The 17,227-nt window shown below is 46.1% G+C and overlaps 1 protein-coding gene across 2 annotated transcripts in view; it reads right to left on the bottom strand.

Annotated features, from left to right (window-relative positions):
• PKD2 (polycystin 2, transient receptor potential cation channel) overlaps positions 1-8,468 on the bottom strand; it is a 66,779-nt gene extending 58,311 nt beyond the window's left edge. For both annotated transcript variants that reach the window (XM_075544032.1, XM_075544031.1), the window contains exon 1: positions 7,797-8,468. In XM_075544032.1, coding sequence (XP_075400147.1) covers positions 7,797-8,379 — 583 coding nt within the window. In that variant the 5' untranslated portion in view covers positions 8,380-8,468. The remainder of the gene's footprint in view (positions 1-7,796) is intronic.
• Between the last annotated feature and the right edge of the window lie 8,759 nt (positions 8,469-17,227).

The raw sequence follows: 17,227 nt of genomic DNA on the forward strand, positions 1-17,227 counted from the left end.
AAGCAGTGATTTCTCTGTATACACAGCTAAGTCCCGGCTCTCATATTCTCCCATGCTTGACTTACAAGTAGAAACACTAAAAAAATCCAAAAAGAAAACCCTCACCACCTTTCTTCAAGCCAACCCCGGCAATTTCATTCCGGCCTGGACGGCACCATGTCCAAGGGAACGCGACCTCATCGATGTGTGTGTCTGTGTGTTGCCTTGTGGCATACTTCCAGTCTCTATAGGACTCCAGTCCTTCCTCACATACGTGCTGCTTAAAATGTTTAAATCTAATTTTCCTCCTGAGTGTGTGTGTAGGGTATTTCTCGGGGCACAGGGACCACGGGGAGAGACTGCATGCGCAAACAGGAAAAATCCCTGTCTTGGAGCCAACCACGTCCCATGACTAGCGTGGCGGAGCATGTACAAACCACAGAGTGAGCCTCATGGAAACGATGGACTTTCGTGACTGATAATCCGTCTGTATCGGTTCATCCATATAAAAACTGCACACAACACAAATACAAGATGTTGATCACAGAAAGAGTATGCCGGAAGAAGAGGAATTATACGGGAACTTTCTGTACTTTCCGCCCAACTTTTCAATCCACTCACACTGCTCTTAAAAAGTCTATTATTGGAATATTATGCAGCTCTAAAAAACAATGAGGTTGTCAATCACCTCATGACATGGACCACATCGGAAGACATGCTCAGCAGAGCTAGTGAATCTCGCTCATAAAAATGCATATTTCATGACACTATTCTTAGCGGCGCTCTGGTGAGGTGGTGGTTCCCAGTTGGGCTGCTAAACACAAGGTCACCCTCCGCTCCTGGGGAAAGACAGGACTTTCCACTCCCACCAAGAGTTAGAGTCTGGGAAACTCCCAGGGGGCAGTTCCACCTTGTCCTCTAGGGTCTCTCCGAGTGGGCATCAACTCGATATCAGGAGTTTGGATTCTTAGAGGGAAAACCAACCCACAAGCAACATGGTGTTACACCCACCAAAGGAAAAGACTCTGAAGAGGCCAGGAGAGGGCGGGGGAGGGAGTCTGGAAGGGAAAAAGAAGGGGTGGTTTACTGTCATTGTTTGGACGCGATGAGCTCTTCAAATACATACAGCATGTTCTTCTTTGGATGTGTTATACTCCATGAATCAAAGGGGAAATACAATCATGTCTACTCTGAAAAGGGGTTAAGGATAGATCAGCATTCTTCAAAATCAACTCCCTTCTTTCACATTCCACTGTCCCATTTGTGGCAGGAGTCCTCTGGCGTTCACATTCAGAGCAAGTGCTGCCTGCAGCTTTCTTCCTTGAGAGGCTGCGGAGATGGCCTCCAGGAGCCATGGCACACTGCGGATTAGGCATTGGATCGCCAGGTGCCAAGTCAGCAGTTCAAACTCCCCATCCATGGGAGAAAGAGGAAGCTCTCTGCTCCCAGCATGGACTCCCTGGCAGTTCTTGTTCGGTGCCAAGGAGTCAGTTCTGACCCACAGCAACCTTACACACACAGAAGGAAACAAGCCATCCTCACCACTGCTCCGCTGCCTGAGTGCACTGATGCAGCCACTTTGTCAATCCATCTTGTTGAGGGCATTCTTGTCTGTAGCTGCCTCTCTACCAAGCATATTGTCCTTCTCCAGGGACAACATGCCCAAAGTGCATGATACTAAGTTTCTCACACCTGCCTCTAAGGGACACTCTGGCCATACTTCTTCCAAGATAAATTTGTCCTTCTATCAGTCCACGGTGCTTCTAACAGTCCAGTGGTTCACAACCTTCCTAATGCTGCGACCCTTTAATACAGTTCTTCACGCTGTGGTGATTCCCAACCATAAAATTATTTTCGTTGCTATTTCATAATTGTAATTTTGCTACTGTTATTAATCATCATCTAAATATCTGATACGCGGGATGTATTTTCATTGTTACATGCTGAACATAAAGCAAAATGATTAATCACAAAAGTAATATGTAATTATATATTGCGAAATATTTATTTCTAAATACAAATGAAAGAAATTTTGTCTTGAAGCATGGTGTATCATGGGTAACAGTCTTCACAATGGGTACTCATAGGTGGGCGGACCTGCCTGGAGACAGATAGAGGAGCTCGGTTCCTAAGACCATGGGAAAACACATATGACCCCTGTGAAAGGCGACAACTGTGAAAGGGTCATTTGACCCCAAAAGGGGAGAGACCTGCGGGTTAAAAACCACTGCAATGTACACTACCAGCACCACAATACAAATGCATCATCTTCAATCCTCCTTATTCAGTGTCCAATTTTAGCATGCACATGAAGTAACTGAAAACACCATGGCTTGGGTCAGTCACACCTTAGTCCTCAAAGTAACATCCTTGCCTTTAACTCTTTAAAGAAGTCTTTTGCAGATTCGCCCAATGCAAGGAATCCTTTGATCTCTTGACTGCTGCTTCCACAAGCTTGATCGTGGATCCAAGCAAGACAAAATCCTTGACAACTTCAATTTTTTTTCTCCATTATGTTACCTATTAGTCCAGTTGTGAGGATTTTGGTCTTTTTTGCATTAGTTAAAATCCATGCTGAGGGCTGAAATCCTTGATCTTCAACAGCAAGTGTTTCAAGACCCCCCCTCACTTTCAGCATGAAAAGCTGTGTCATCTAGGTATCATAGGTTGTAAATAAGCCTTCCTCCAATCCTAATGCCACATTCTTCTTCATATAAGCCAGCTTCTCTGATGATTTGCTCAGCAGATTGACTAAGTATGGTGAGAGAATACAATCCTGATACACGCTTTTCCTGATTTAAAGCAATGCAGTCCCTTGTTCTATTTGCACAACTGCTTCTTGATCCGTGTACAAGTTCCTAAAGGGCACAAATATGTGTTCTGGAATTCCCATCCTTCTCAAGGAGAACCATAGTTTGTTATGATCCACACAGCGGAATGCCTTGGCAAGGCCAATAAGACACAAGAGCTGGTGAGTGTAGTTGATTTCTGGAGGCCCTCAACTCACTACCATAGTCTATTCCGACTCCTATTGACCCTATAGGATAAGGAAGATCTGCCCATGTGGGTTTCCAAGACTGTAACTCTTTTTTGGGAGTAGAAAGCCTCATCTGTTTCCTGTAGAATCCCTAGGTGGTGCAAATGGATAACATGGTAACTAAAATACTGGTGCTTGGGCTGTACCTAGAGGTACCTTGGAAGAAATGCCTGGCAATCTACTGCTAAACATTCAGCTCCTGAAAACTCTATTGAGCAGTTTTACTCTGAGACACATGTAGTTGCCATGAGTTGGAACCGGTTCAGTGGCGGCTGGTCTGTATGATGGTTAGCGAAACACCAGCACCCCAATGGGACGGCGTCATCTATACGGTGTGCTTCTCTGTTCAATGTTACTTCTTAGAGGAGAACTCTCATATGGATAATCCGAAACAAAAGATGCCCTGAACAGAAATAACTGACTTTCCTGAAAAAGTCGGCATTTTCTTACTATTTTATCCAAATGTTTATTCTAAAAATAGCACATGTATACAAAATTAGAGCAAGCTGTACAATGAACTCCCAATGCACCTATCTTCCAGTTCATCTCATCTTCATTGATCTAAGCCCTCCTCTGTTCCTGCCCATTGACTTTGGAGCAAATCCTGGATATTACAGCATTTTCGCTATAAATACTTCAAGTACCTCCATCGACAGCAGGTCAGTGGGGACTGAAGACATCTCGCTATGCTTAAGGAAAAAAACAAGTCTGCCAGTGACACTCCTTCTGGGTGACTCAAAAGATGGCTCATACAATTGAATTAATACAATGATTAAGACATGGCTTTAGAATCTGAGCAAGACTAAATAAAATTCTTCCCTCTACGTCATTCTTTTAGAGAAGAAATGGGGTCAAAAGATAAAATGGTGGCCTTTCCACAGCCTCAGGTTTAAGGTCTGAAAACTCTGAGACATCTGGATCTGTGGCTACACAGTAACTCTATCCCATTAGAAATACACCAACTACCTAGTTGATCCGGGGCAATGTGGGGTTTTAGTATTAGTTGTGTATTTAAATGAGGGACCCGCCACATATTAGCTGTAAGCTCTTAGCCAATGTCACATGCCTCCATTTCCACATATTGTTCTGGAGCTTAGAAATAGTGTAAAGCACATAGGGTGCTTGAAGTCAATCTACAGCTTCAGTGACACATCTAAATCTAATAAAACGCCACACTGCTAGAGCCCAGCCTTCAGAAGGGGGAAAAGACCCAGATCCACAGGGCATTTCAGTTGGGCATAGTGCCCTGACCAAATTCTCAGTGCATTTATATCATTGAAGAATGCTCTTTTTTGTGCTATGAGCGGTGTCTCACAGAACAATTACTAATATGTATCCAAATTGCAAGTACAGCCCCACAAATTGTGGAAGATGTAACTTTTACTACTATTGGTTCATTTCCTGTAGAAAATAGTTGCTACCTTAGACAATATTGACCCCTAAATCTTAAATTCTCCATCAACTCTCCTGAGGTGCAGATACTCAACTAACAATCCATTCCAGCCGCCTGTTCCAGAAAGTTCACATAATGCCAAGAAAGAAATCCTTCACCCCACCCTCCTGTGAACCTCTTCCTCCTGTTTATATTAGTGGTACCATGTCTGAAACCCGAGGTTCATTTTAGGTTAGGCCCTCCCCTTACCCCTCATATCCAATTGGTTCCACACTTCTGATGAGCTCTTTAATCTGACTTCATTCCATTCAAGTGCATACTCTCTTGGTCCGCGGCTGCTCACCCCAGTCCTACACTACAAACTTCCTAGTCTCCTGGCAATCATCAGTAGCCACAGCTCACCCTTCTTTCTCCATTCTTACTAGAGTTACCTTCAGATTGGTAAACCATCACGAGTCTCCAGTAAGAAGTACCCTCGGACTCCAACTACCTACAGGAAAAAAACCAAGTGGCCAGTCCATCGGGTGGAGGAGCTACACGCACTTGCTTCAGCTCGCACTCTCTCTGACTCGTATCCGTCAATAATCAAGCATGCTCCACTGCCTCCGTGATGTTTTCTCAGACTCCCCAGTAGGGCTGATTTGCTCCTGTGTGAGCACCGTGTCCCTGGGAGCATGCACTGCAGTGATCAAACCTGTTTCACTCCGAGCACCGGGTGAGTGGAGACTTTGAAAGGGCTTCAAAAAGATCATGGAAAATGGAATGAAGAGAGAATGAACTTTTTGAAGGCCCTAAGACACTCCCCCTGCAAAACAACACCACTGCAAACAAGTTGTTCTGCCTCCTGGGACTCTTGCACAGGGTTTCTGAGACTGAAAGTCAATATGGCAGCAGACACTCTGCGCTTTCTCCCGAAGAGTGGCGGAATCACCAAACTTGTGGCTCAATGCTGACCCAACAGTGCCACCAGGACTCACCTCTGCATCCTGAAGGGCATCCTTGGCGGGTAGAGGTGGTTAATGTTATCCACTACTAACCCAAAGGTTGGAAGATCGACTCCAACCAGAAGTTCTTGGGAAGAAAGGTCTGGCAGAGCAATGGCCTAAGGAGCACAACCCCACCCTGGCACACAGGAGGTCGTCCTGAAGGCAGAATCAACTGCACAGAAGCTGGTTTGGGGTCCCCAGTAGCTAGCGCAAAGGAGACTCGGCAAATATTGGCTGACAGCGGGAATTCTAACCCGGTCACGATGTGACCACAAACTCAAAAGTTAGCAACGCCTCCTCACAAAATTCCACAGTAATGAAAATGTAAAAATCTCGTTTGTCTAAAACACGCGTGTCAATTAAAGCAGGAGAGGGAAAAGAGATGGAGTGATGTAAGGTAAAAGTAGGCTCTCTAACTCCCTATATCAATTGGAGCTTCGGGGACACAGATCATGTAGGTATAATTTGTCCTGAATGTCCCAATATATAAATATTTAAAGAGGTAAGAAAAGGTGAAGCATTGCTAGCTAAAGAGTTGGGCACTCTGGGTTTACAGCATAGTGTATCGGGCATCTGTTTAGGTAAAAAAAAAAAAAAAGCCTGGATTTAAATTCCATTTCTGATGCTTACTACTTGTGACCTTGGAAAAGTCACTTTAACCCTAAAAGCCTTACTTCCCTCATCAATAAAATGTCTGTGATAAGAGTTCTAATCACATGTTTGTGGTCAGGATGACAGGAGCTTATGTATACAGCTGGCATGATGCTTGGCACACAATTGGTGTTCAATCATGTATGATTTTTATTCAATTTAACAATCAGGTGGAGGGTATGCCAGTTAATTTAGACTATGCCAAAATAAGATAGTGAGTGTGTCTGTACTGAAGGCTGTCCATGCAGTTAGCAAGAATTCCTTGTGAATCTCCACTCGGCTAGGTACTAGGGGATATCAAGTCAATTGTTGTTACTCAAATAGAAACTGCATGCATGCCAACTTCATGCCAGCGTCAATGTCAAGGCCCAATTATTTTACCAAAATGAAGAGTATTCCATTTGAGTGTGAGCAGGAATGCAGCAGAGGTTTGTTAGCTAGCTACAAGTCTGCTTCTCCCTTCTTGGCCGCAAAGCTGTGGCGCATTTTCTAGCTCCCTTCCCAGTTACGCTTGGTCACGTGATACAAGATGTTTGCCAGGACAATGTAAGTAGAAGTGATGTCGGTCTTCTCTCTCTCTCTTTAAATCCGTGGGCATTTTGAATAGATCTTGGAGCTCACTTTGGTCTCAGAAAGGTGAAGAAACCTGCTCAAGGCCACATCATCAGTGAGGGGTAGAATTGCTTTTAGTGTCTGGACCTGAACTAGTCTTCCCAGGTTACTATAGCAACACCTGGATACTTTTGTGTCCAAGGGTTGGAAAACTGACGGAAAAGGAAGGGAAACTGCAAGAGAACCTGAGTGGAAACTCCTAAAAGTAGAGATTTTTTAAAAAGAATTTGACTGTAAGAGCAAATGCAACTTTTCCAAGGATGCCGCTGACGAAACATTGCAAACAGAGCCCATCTGCTCTCGGAAAATGTGTGTCCTTGAAATAGGCACTGGCGAGAAAGTTTAAATTCCTCTCCCGCCTGTTGGAGAGTTGGGTGCCCTGGATTTCTGACACATTTACCAGCTAGTGTCTGGTGACTTCACCAGCTTGGAAGAATTTCAAAGAACATTAACTTTGTTATTTAAAGGCAGACTTCCTCTTGCTCCTCTGCCCCCCACCCCCACCCCTAACCACATAACCTTTTATTTGCAATTATTTTAGGAAAAGATGCTTAGAGTTAGAAATGGCCACCAAATAACTGTTTGCATGGGCAGTATTTTATTCGATACATAGCGACTCCAGCAGAGCAATACTTACATCAACAGGACGACAAACCACGCGCCTCCCACAACCTGGGAAACATTGTGTGGTTAACCCTTTTCGGGGATGAGCGGGCAATGGCCCATAGACACCAGCATAAGACCACGGAGCTAGTACATACGTTTCGGTTTAATATGGAAGATTGACAAAGAGGTCTGCATTATACGAGAAGCAATATTACTCTCCCCCCTCCCCACCCCACCCCACCCTCCAGTGGCCAGAGGGAAAAGAAATCCCAAGGATGTAACCTTCCACTCGAATTCGGTTTCCACTTACTTCCAGATGGGAAGCTTAAACACTCAGGAAATACGTTGACATAGCTTAAAAGGATGGGATATTCCAAACTTTTGTACCAACAAGGGCGCAGCAGCATTCGGCACTGGGTACCGGAAACTGAGCGAAGAGGGGAAGGCTCTGCCAAGAGAGGCCGGGATGCCCGGCCGAGGGGGATGCCAGGTGCAGCCGCGCCAAGCTGCCCGGAGCATCAGCCACTCTTACCTCGCAGCCCGCGGGCCAGCCTGCGGGCCCAGGCCACGCGGGCCGGCTGCCCGTCCACAGGGAGGTGGCGGTGCAGCGGGTCCCCGCCGCCGTCTGGGCTGGAGCACGGCGCGCCCGGGTCCTCTCTTCGGCGCCGCCGCCCGCTCGGGTGGCCCGCGCCGTGGTAGCCTCCCAGCGCCCGTCCCGCGGCGCCCGCGGAGCTCACAGCCGAGGAGGCCGCCGACCTCCGGCCGCCCGGGTGCCACTCCACGTCCATCTCCACCACCATGCCCCCTTCTTCCCCTTCCACCTCCTCCTCGTCCTCCTCCTCGTCCTCCTCGGCCTCGAAGCCCGGGTTGTCGCGGCTCCACGCCTGCCGGGAACACGACGAGAGCGGCGGCGAAGGGGAGGCCGAGGCTCCGGCCGGGGGGTCCCGCGCGGCCGCCTGCCGGATGCGCTCCATCTCGATCTCCAGGCCCCGGGGCTCGCGGAGGCCGCCCGGGGCGCCGCCCGCCAGCAGCCGGCCCGGGGCGGCGGCTCGGGGCGCGGGCGGCCGCGGCGAGTCCCCGGGCTGCTGCGGCTGCACGCGGCGGGAGTTCACCATGGCGCTCACTGGCGCCCGGCGCGCCTCGGCCCCGCGCCGCGCCCGGCGCTGCCCACGGCAGGAGCCATGTTCCTTTCTTCCCCGGCCCGCCGCCTCCGGCTCCCCGCCCCCGACCGCCCCGCATTCCCGCGGCCCGTGCCCGCCCCCTCGGCCCGCCTCCCCGCGCCCGGGCCGGCCTCGCCCAGGGGCCGCGGCGCGCGGGGGGGAGTTGGGGGGAGCCGCGAGGAAGCCGCCCCCGCGGCCGGCGCCCGGGCGCGCGATCCAAGTGCACACGGAGCCCGGGCGCCGGCGCCCGCATTCCTTTCGGGTGGAAGGGCTGACCCGCCCGCCCGCCGCGAGGTTTGACCGCCTGCAGCGGCCCGGGGCTGCCAGACCGAATGTCTGGCGGGAGTTTGCCGCAGAACCGCGAGCTACTTCTGCCTCGGTTTACCCAAGTGGGGAGAGACAGCGGGTGATGGCAATGAGCGAAATCCAGACTGTGGGGAAGTCTCCAGCAAAGGCAAAGAAAGCGTTCCCTCTTTTGGAAAGGGCTGAGCTGACTTCCTTTGCCTGCAACAAACCTTCTCCCGGCTTTGGCTGGTTTCGGGGTGCTTTTTTGCATTTGGGTTGACCCCTCTCCCAACAGACGTTGGGGATCTCAAGGCTTGATCCTGGGACCTCTCAGATCCGCCGGTGCTCCCGCCTGATCGCATCCCCTACTGGGCTCTGAGTAGCCGAATCCCACATTGTCCATTGTACAGAACGCATCCAATGTGAGGCTCTTCAGTTGTCTCCTGAACCTGGCTGAACTCAATGTGTTATCTTCTCCTTCTTCTGAACCTGCTTCACCCCGGTATCCAGCTCTCCACACACCCCCAGTTTAAAAAGTTAAGGTTTAGGGCATCTTCCCAAGCCGCACTGCCTACTCTTTGGTTCCAACCTCATCTTCACCTCATCCTGTTTGTTTGTTTGTCCTACAAATATCTTTTGAGCAGACCTGTAGTTTTCATTCCTCTTGTCAATGATTTACTACAGGATTATGGCTTTTTTATTCCACGTCAGAACAACAAAAGCAACCAAGCTCACTGTCCTCCAGTCGATTCCAATAAGAGCAACAGGTGTCTGTGAATTCGCCTCCATTGTCCATATTATTGTGCCACTGTTTCCAGAATCATACTCCATAATCAAAGCCCTTCAATGTCACATTGATGCTTAGAAACCTCGGCTGGCTTCCAACAGTGTAAAGGGTAATGTTTAATTCCATGGTTTAATTCAGTAAAGCGTCATGGTCTGTTTTCAAATTACGTTTTCATTACCTACCATTCCGCTGATGGAGCTAAAGGGCTGCAGCCTTCAGTGTGAATGACAACTCAATGTAATGGAGGCCCACATCCTCACAACTGGACCACTAGGGAACATGATGATTAGCGAAAGGGCTGAAGTAATGAAGGATTTCATCTGGCTTACACCCACACGTAATGCTTACAGAAGCAGCATTCAAGAGATAAAGATGAGGTGCATTAGCGAAATCTGCTGCACATGACCTCTTTCAGAGGGCTGAAAAGCAAGGATGTTCCTTTTAGGACCGAGGTGTGTCTGATCCAAGCCATTGTACTTTCCTCATATGCATGTGAAAGTTGAACATTGACTACAGAAGACTGACGAAGAATCGAAGCATTTGAATTGTGGCGCTAGGGAAGAATATTGACAATACCACGATTGTCTTGGAAGAAGTGCAGCCAGAGGGCTCCTCAGAGGCAAAGATGGCAAGACTTTGCCTTTCATACTTTGGACATGTCAGGAGAGACCAGTCCCTGGAGAAGGGCGTCAGGCTTGGTAAAGTGGAGGGGCAGCTAAGGAGAGAAAGGTCCCCAAGAAGATGGATTGACACCATCGCTGCATCAGGGGGCTCATGCCTAGGAGCAATGGCAGGGATGGTGCAGGACTGAGCAATGTTTGGTTCTGTTTTGCACAGGGTCGCTGTGGGTCGAAACTGACTAGATGGCACCTAACAACAACAACATCAACCATCCTGATGTGTTCCAGTTTCCCAGTGCAGCTTTTTGTTGATTTCTTGTGTGCTCAAAACACACCGCTTCTGTTTAGGAAATTAGCCTACCTGCCACTTGATCCTATGGGAGCTCTTGTGCTTATGTCTTGGGCTGCAGTTCAAAACTACCAGCATCTCCGAGGGAGAACGCTGAGGTTTCCACTCTTGGAAACCCGCAGGGGCAGTTCTACCCTGTCCTGCTTGGTCGCTATGAGTCAGCATTGTCTCCATGGCAGTGAATGAGTACCTCCTGACCCTGCGCTTAGGTATCTGTGCTCCTCACTTTGCTGTGAGCTACCGGAAGGCAGGGCTGGATCCAGAGCATAGGGCTGGCTCCTGTGATTTGCAAATCATTCTGAAGGCATGGTGACACTTTGCACACAGAAGGAAGCTCTGTCCACACCAGAGCTCTCCCTAGGATGGAGATTAGACCATTGTAATGCATAGGGTTTCCTTCACTGATTTTCAGAAGTGGAACAAGAGACCTTTCTTCCTAGTATGCCTTAGTCTGGAAACCCGGGCCCTTGCTTAGTACCATGGCAACATATAAACCTTCACTGCATAATGAGGCACATTGGTTGGGAATCAAATTTGTGTCTCTCACCAAACCCCCTGCTGTCAAGTTAATTAGGAGAGAGTAGAACTTCCCAGTGCCCTGGTGGTTATGTGGTCATGCCTGTGCTGCCAACCACAGGTCAGCCATTTGAAACCACCAGCCTTTTTGAAGGAAAAGTACAAAGCTTCCTACTCCCGTAAAGATTTGCTTGTTGTGATTGTTAGGTGCTGCCAAGTCTGTTACAATTCATAGCGAGCCCATCCATACACAACAGAGCAAACCCCACCCTGTCCTGTGCCGTCCTCTCAATTGTTTGAGCTCATTGTTTGCAGCGGTGATGTCAATCCATCTTAGCAAAGGTCCTCCTCATTTTCTTTGCTCTGCTACTTTTCCTAGCATGATAGACCTGGTCTTTCCTGACACCATGTCCAAAGCATGGGTCCATGAAGAATTACAGTCTCCAAAACCCACAGGGGCAGTTCCACCCTGTCCTCTAGGGGCATTATGGCCTGGAATCTACTCAATGGTAGTGAGTGAATTTTTGAAAACTTATCCCTAATGTTCGAGAGGCTGTAAATATTTACAGAAACAGACCACCACATCAGACTGCCTCAACTTTCTCCTTCAGAGTGGTTAGTGGATCAACCCAGGGAAAGTTTGGTTGCGTCAATTAGCAGCACAACTCTTATTTGATTGCACCACCAGAGCACCTGGTCTCCCGTATCACGGAACCACCCATGCCCCCATACTCTAACTTATTTACTCTAGCTGCAGGTTTTCTAATGTGAGGTTCCAAAACGTCTTAGATGACTATAGGTACCCCCAGGTCAGAAATGCCCATCTTTTCCACATGGCAAGGGTTTCATAAAACATTGTCCCCTATTGCAAGTATGTCAATATCACCAACGATGCCATCATCCGGATTCCCAGACTTAGAGGAAACACAGACTTGTGCCTAGCTTCTGCGAATTCAGGGGAGTGGAGGTAAGTGTAAGGACCCTTGAGGTCGCCTGCCTGGGCTCAGCCCCTTCTCTGCCACTTAGCAATGGGGCCTGGGGCAAGTAACTTCACCTTCATGTATGACGAAGATGGAAAAACGCAGTAATAATAGGGCCCACCTCATAGGGTTGCTGTAAATTATTATTAGTGAATTATTATTTATAAGGAATGTGGAACAGTGATTAGCACATGGTAAATGTAAAGTGTGACTTTATTAGCTCTTATGTCTTAATTCCACCACTCTCCGCTTGTCATACTGCGGTGACTTCCATGTTGCTGTGGTGCTGGAAGCTCTGCTATTGGTCTTTCAAATATCAGCAGGGTCTACCATGGTGGACAGACTCAGCATACTGTCCGGAGTTAGGTAATGACTAAGAAGAAGGACCTAATGGCCTGCTTCTGAAGAAGAAGACACAGACCGATGAAAACATTTTGAAAAGCCATGAAAGTGGGTCAGATGGAGCACTGGAAGACAGGCCCTCCTCTGGCTGGAAGGCATTCAACACTGGGTGGAAGAGGAGCTGCCTCCGCAAAGCTGACCTGAACCACGTGACTGGAATAAAGCTTTTAGAACCTTCATTCACTGGTGGGGCACAAATCAACACAAGAAGAATAAGATACAAGCATCCATTAATAACCGAATGGGGGCCATATGCAATATGAATCCAGAAAGTTGGAAGTAATAAAAAATAAAATGGCTAGCAGAAAAGCCAATGTCCTAGGCATTAGTGAACGGGCAAGGACTGGGACTGGCAACCGAGTCAGACAGTCTTGCAGTCTCTTATGCTATGAATGACAGACTGAGGAGGAATAGTTTGTCATCATAAATCATCAAAAAGAACATTTCAGGATCTACCCGGAAGTATAAGATTGTGATTGACAGAATAACACCCACAGGTCTACAAGAACAAGTAGTTAATATGACCAATTATTAAAATTTACCCATCAATTTTGAAAGCAATGATGAAGAACCTGAAGAAGTCTACCAACTTCTTCAGTCTGAAGTTGCTCAAGCATGCAATCAAGATGCATTGATATTTACTGGCAGTTGGAATGCAAACTTGTAAACAAAGAAGGATCTGTATTTGAAACATATGACACCAGAGAGGGCTGGAAAGACTTTTGTAAAACCAATAAGCATATTCATTGCAAATACCTTTTTTCTTTTCTTTCTTTCATTTTATAAATAAATCATTTTATTGGGGGCTCTTACAGCTCTTAGACAATCCACATATCAGTTGTATCAAACACATTTGTACATATGTTGCCATCATTATTTTCAAAACATTGCCTTTCTACGTTAGCCCCTGATATCAGCTCTTCTTTTTTCTCTTCCTCCCCCACTCTCCCACCCTCATGAGCCCTTGATAACTTATTATTACTTTCATATCTTAAACCATCCACTGTCTCCCTTCACCCACATTTCTGTTGTTTGTCCCCCTGAGAGGGGGGTATATGTCAATCATTGCAATCGGTCCCCCATTTCTCCACCTTCTCCTCCCACCATCCCGCTACCTTCATGGTATTGTTACTCCCATTTCTGTTTATCTGCCCTGGATTCCATGTGTAGATGTACATGCTCTGGTCTAGCCAGATTTGTAAGGTAGAACTGGGGCCATGATAGTGGTGGGAGGAAGCATTAAAGAGCTAGAGGAATGTTGTGTGTTTCGTTGGTGCTATGCTGCACCTGACTGACTCATTTCCTCCTTGTGACCCATCTGTGAGGGAATGTCCAATTGTCTACAAATAGGCTTTGGGTCCTACTCCGACCCCCATCGTTTGCATTAATATAATTGTTTTGGGTCTTCTGATACCTGATTCTGATGGCACCTCATGATCACACAGAATGGTGTGCTTCTTCAAAGTGGGCTTTGCTGTCTTCCTGCTAGATGGCCGCTTGTCTGTCTTTAAGCCTTGAAGACTCCAGAGGCTGTATCTTTTAATTACCGGCACCATCATCTTTTATTTCACCAAAATTGCTTCTGTACCCATTTTGACTTCAGTGTTCATGTTGGGAAGTTATTAGAACAAAGGGTTCTTACATTGAGGGAGTACTTGAGTAGAGACCATGTCCATCTACTACCTTATTGCTTAACATTTAAATATATGTACATAGACCTATATCCCTATCATTATATATTAATATACTTACATATGTACATGCCTATATTTATACCTCTATAAGTGTCTTTTGCCTCCCAGTTCTTTCCTCACTTTCTTTTTACTTTCCTCCTGTCCCACTCTCATGTTTGACCTTCAGTTGGCTCTCAGTAATTTCTCTTGGCTACCTTGCACTTGATCAACCCCCACCAAGCATGTTACACCCTCTTTGCCATTGATTTTAGATCTCTTTTTGTGCCCTTGTCCGTAGGTTTATTGGATGCTTCTTCCCTTTCCCCCACTTCCTCCTCTCCTATGTCTCTCTGGAGTCGTTGGCCCCATTGTTTTCTCCTTGGGATTGTTTATCCTGCCTATCTTATATAATTACACATGAGACAACCCCCTGCCCCCCACCCCAAAATCCTATAAATGGTTCCAGGCCTGTAAGCTGGCCCTTATGAATATTTTTAATAAGATCCCCACCAATTTTGGGGATTCCTCAGGGACTCTGTTGCTTTGCTCCCTTGGCTGCTCTGTTGTGTTCCCTTTGTGTTTTCCCCTGGTGTGTGGGGGTCAGACCTGGCACAATTCCCGCACTGTGTCTCCAGTACTATCCCAAATAGTGCTGAGTATCAGTAAGAGGGCCTTGTGTCTCGTGGTGGGGCCAGCCCTCTCTGTGCATTGGCTACTCCAAGCAAGAATGTCATCCTCTAGGCTTGGTGGGCCAGGATGTGGTTCACTCTCTTTCCCTCTTAGTTTGCTCCTGTGTGGTCTGGGCAGACCCGTCACCCTCCCTGGGCTGTATCTTCAGTGCTGTCCTCTGTAGTGCATTCTTCGGAGGAAGGGGTCAGCGTAGCTGGGATTGGGGCCAGGCCCATCTCTGTTAGTTTGCTGCTTCCTGATGATATGTTGCCCACAAGGGTTGGTGCACCAGGTTGAGGTCTGGCCCCTCAACCATACCATCCCTATGTGTGAGTTAGTGCTCTGTTCCCCTGTTATCCATGTCCGCTGTTTTGTTGTGTTTTGTTTTCCCCTCCTTTTTAGTTGGCTGCCACATCATCCCTGGTAGGTTGGCTCTGCCCCTGACAGTGTGCCTAGACCTCAACAAATACCTTTTCTCAGCAACATAAATAGCAAATACGTATGTGGCCCTCACCAAATGGAACAAATTCTACTGTGGGAGGAGACCAGGGAAAAGCCAAAGTCATTCATCAAAACAAGACCACAGCCTGTCTGTGTAACAGATCATCAATCACTCATATGCAAGTTCAAGTTGAAACTGAAGAAAGGTTAAACAAGTCCACAATAACCACGATATGACCGTGAGTATTATCTCAAAATAGATTTGATGCATTGAACACTAATAATCAAAGACTAGGTGATTTGTGGGATGACATCAAGAACATCATACATGAATAATCAAAAGATCAATTAAAAAACAAGCAAGAAAAGACCAAATTGGATGCCAGAAGATATTCTGAAACTTTCTCATGAACATATCGCTAAAGGGAATGGAAAAATAATGGAGTACAACAACTGATCAAATGATTTCAATGGGTGACTTAAGAAGACAAAGTATTATAATGAAATGTGCAAAAAGATAAAAGAAACATGCAAAGACATGGAGTTAGGAAACCAAAAGAAAGAATACATGTGACATTTCTCAAGACAAAAGAACTGAAGGGAAAATCCAAGACTCAAACTGAAATACTGAAGAATTCCATAGGCAAAATGTTGAGTAACTGAGAAAACATCAGAAGAAGATGGAAGAACTGGTATCGAACCATTTCATGAAGTCACATGAGGTCAACAACCATTGGAACTGAAGGAAGAAGTTCAAACTGCATTGAAGGCTTTGGTGGAAAAAACAGGACTGCAGGTATTGATGGAGCACCAATGGAAAGGTTTCAACAAATTGATACAGTACTGGAGATGCTTACTGGTTTATGCCCCAAAACTTATAAGACAACTGAGTAGAAGAGATCCCTATTCACACACACTCCAAAGAATGAGAAAATTATCAAACAATATCTTAATCATACACAGGTAATATTTTGATGAACATTATCCAACAATGGTTGCAGATCCTTAAGGAACTGCCAGAAACTTTAACTGGATTCAGAAGAAGTGGCATGATTGTTCACATCAGATGAATCTTGGCTGAAAGCAGTGAATACTAGTAAGATGTTTACCCGTGCTTTATTGATGATGCAAAGGCATTGAATTTGGCCAGAGAAAATTATAGATAACATTTTGAAGAATGGGAATTTGAGAATACTTACTTGTGTTCATGTGGAATGTATACAAGGCAATTATTGAAACAGAACAAGGACATGCAAATGCTTTAAATCATGAAAAGTGCTTGCAAGAGTTTTACCTTTTCGCTGTATCTACTCAATCAATACATTGGGCAAGTAATCCTCCAAATTCTAGTATGTAAAGAAGAACATGGCATCAGAACTACAGGAAGACTTATTAATAGTGTGCAATATGCAGATGACACAACCCTCTTGCTGGAAAGGGAGAGACTTGAAACACTTACTAACGAAGGTCAAAGACAGGTTTTAGTGCGATGACACCTCAGCATGAACAAAACAATAATCTTCAAAGCAGACAAATAAGAGACATCACAATAAACAGAAAATATTTCCGTTGTCAAGTATTTAAATTTTCTTGGACTTAGATCAACATCTATAGATTCAGTTGTCAAGATATGGAATGGCATTTTGCACTGGGCTTACCTACTGCAAAAAAATATTGAAAACAGGGAGGGGGGAAAAAGAGGAATTGCTACCAAGGGCTCAAACAGAAAGTAAATGTTTAGAAAATGATTATGGCAACATATGTATGAGTATGCTTGACACAATTGATGTATGGAATGTTATAAGAGCTGGAAGAGGCCCCAATAAAATGATCTTAAAATATTGAAAATAAAAGATATCAATAGAAAACTAAGATGTGTCTGACCTATGATATTTTCAATAGCCCTACAAGCATGTGAAAGCTGTATGATCACTAAGGAAGAATGAAGAAGAATTGATGCATTTTAATTACGGTGTAGGTGAAGAATACTGATTATACCATGGACTGTCAAAAGAGAGAACAACTCTGTCTTGGAAGAATTAAGCATGTCCTTTGCCCATGCTATTAATTTGAACCAATCC

The sequence above is a fragment of the Tenrec ecaudatus genome, chromosome 3 (genome assembly GCF_050624435.1).
Source record: "Tenrec ecaudatus isolate mTenEca1 chromosome 3, mTenEca1.hap1, whole genome shotgun sequence".
NCBI lineage: Eukaryota > Metazoa > Chordata > Mammalia > Afrosoricida > Tenrecidae > Tenrec > Tenrec ecaudatus.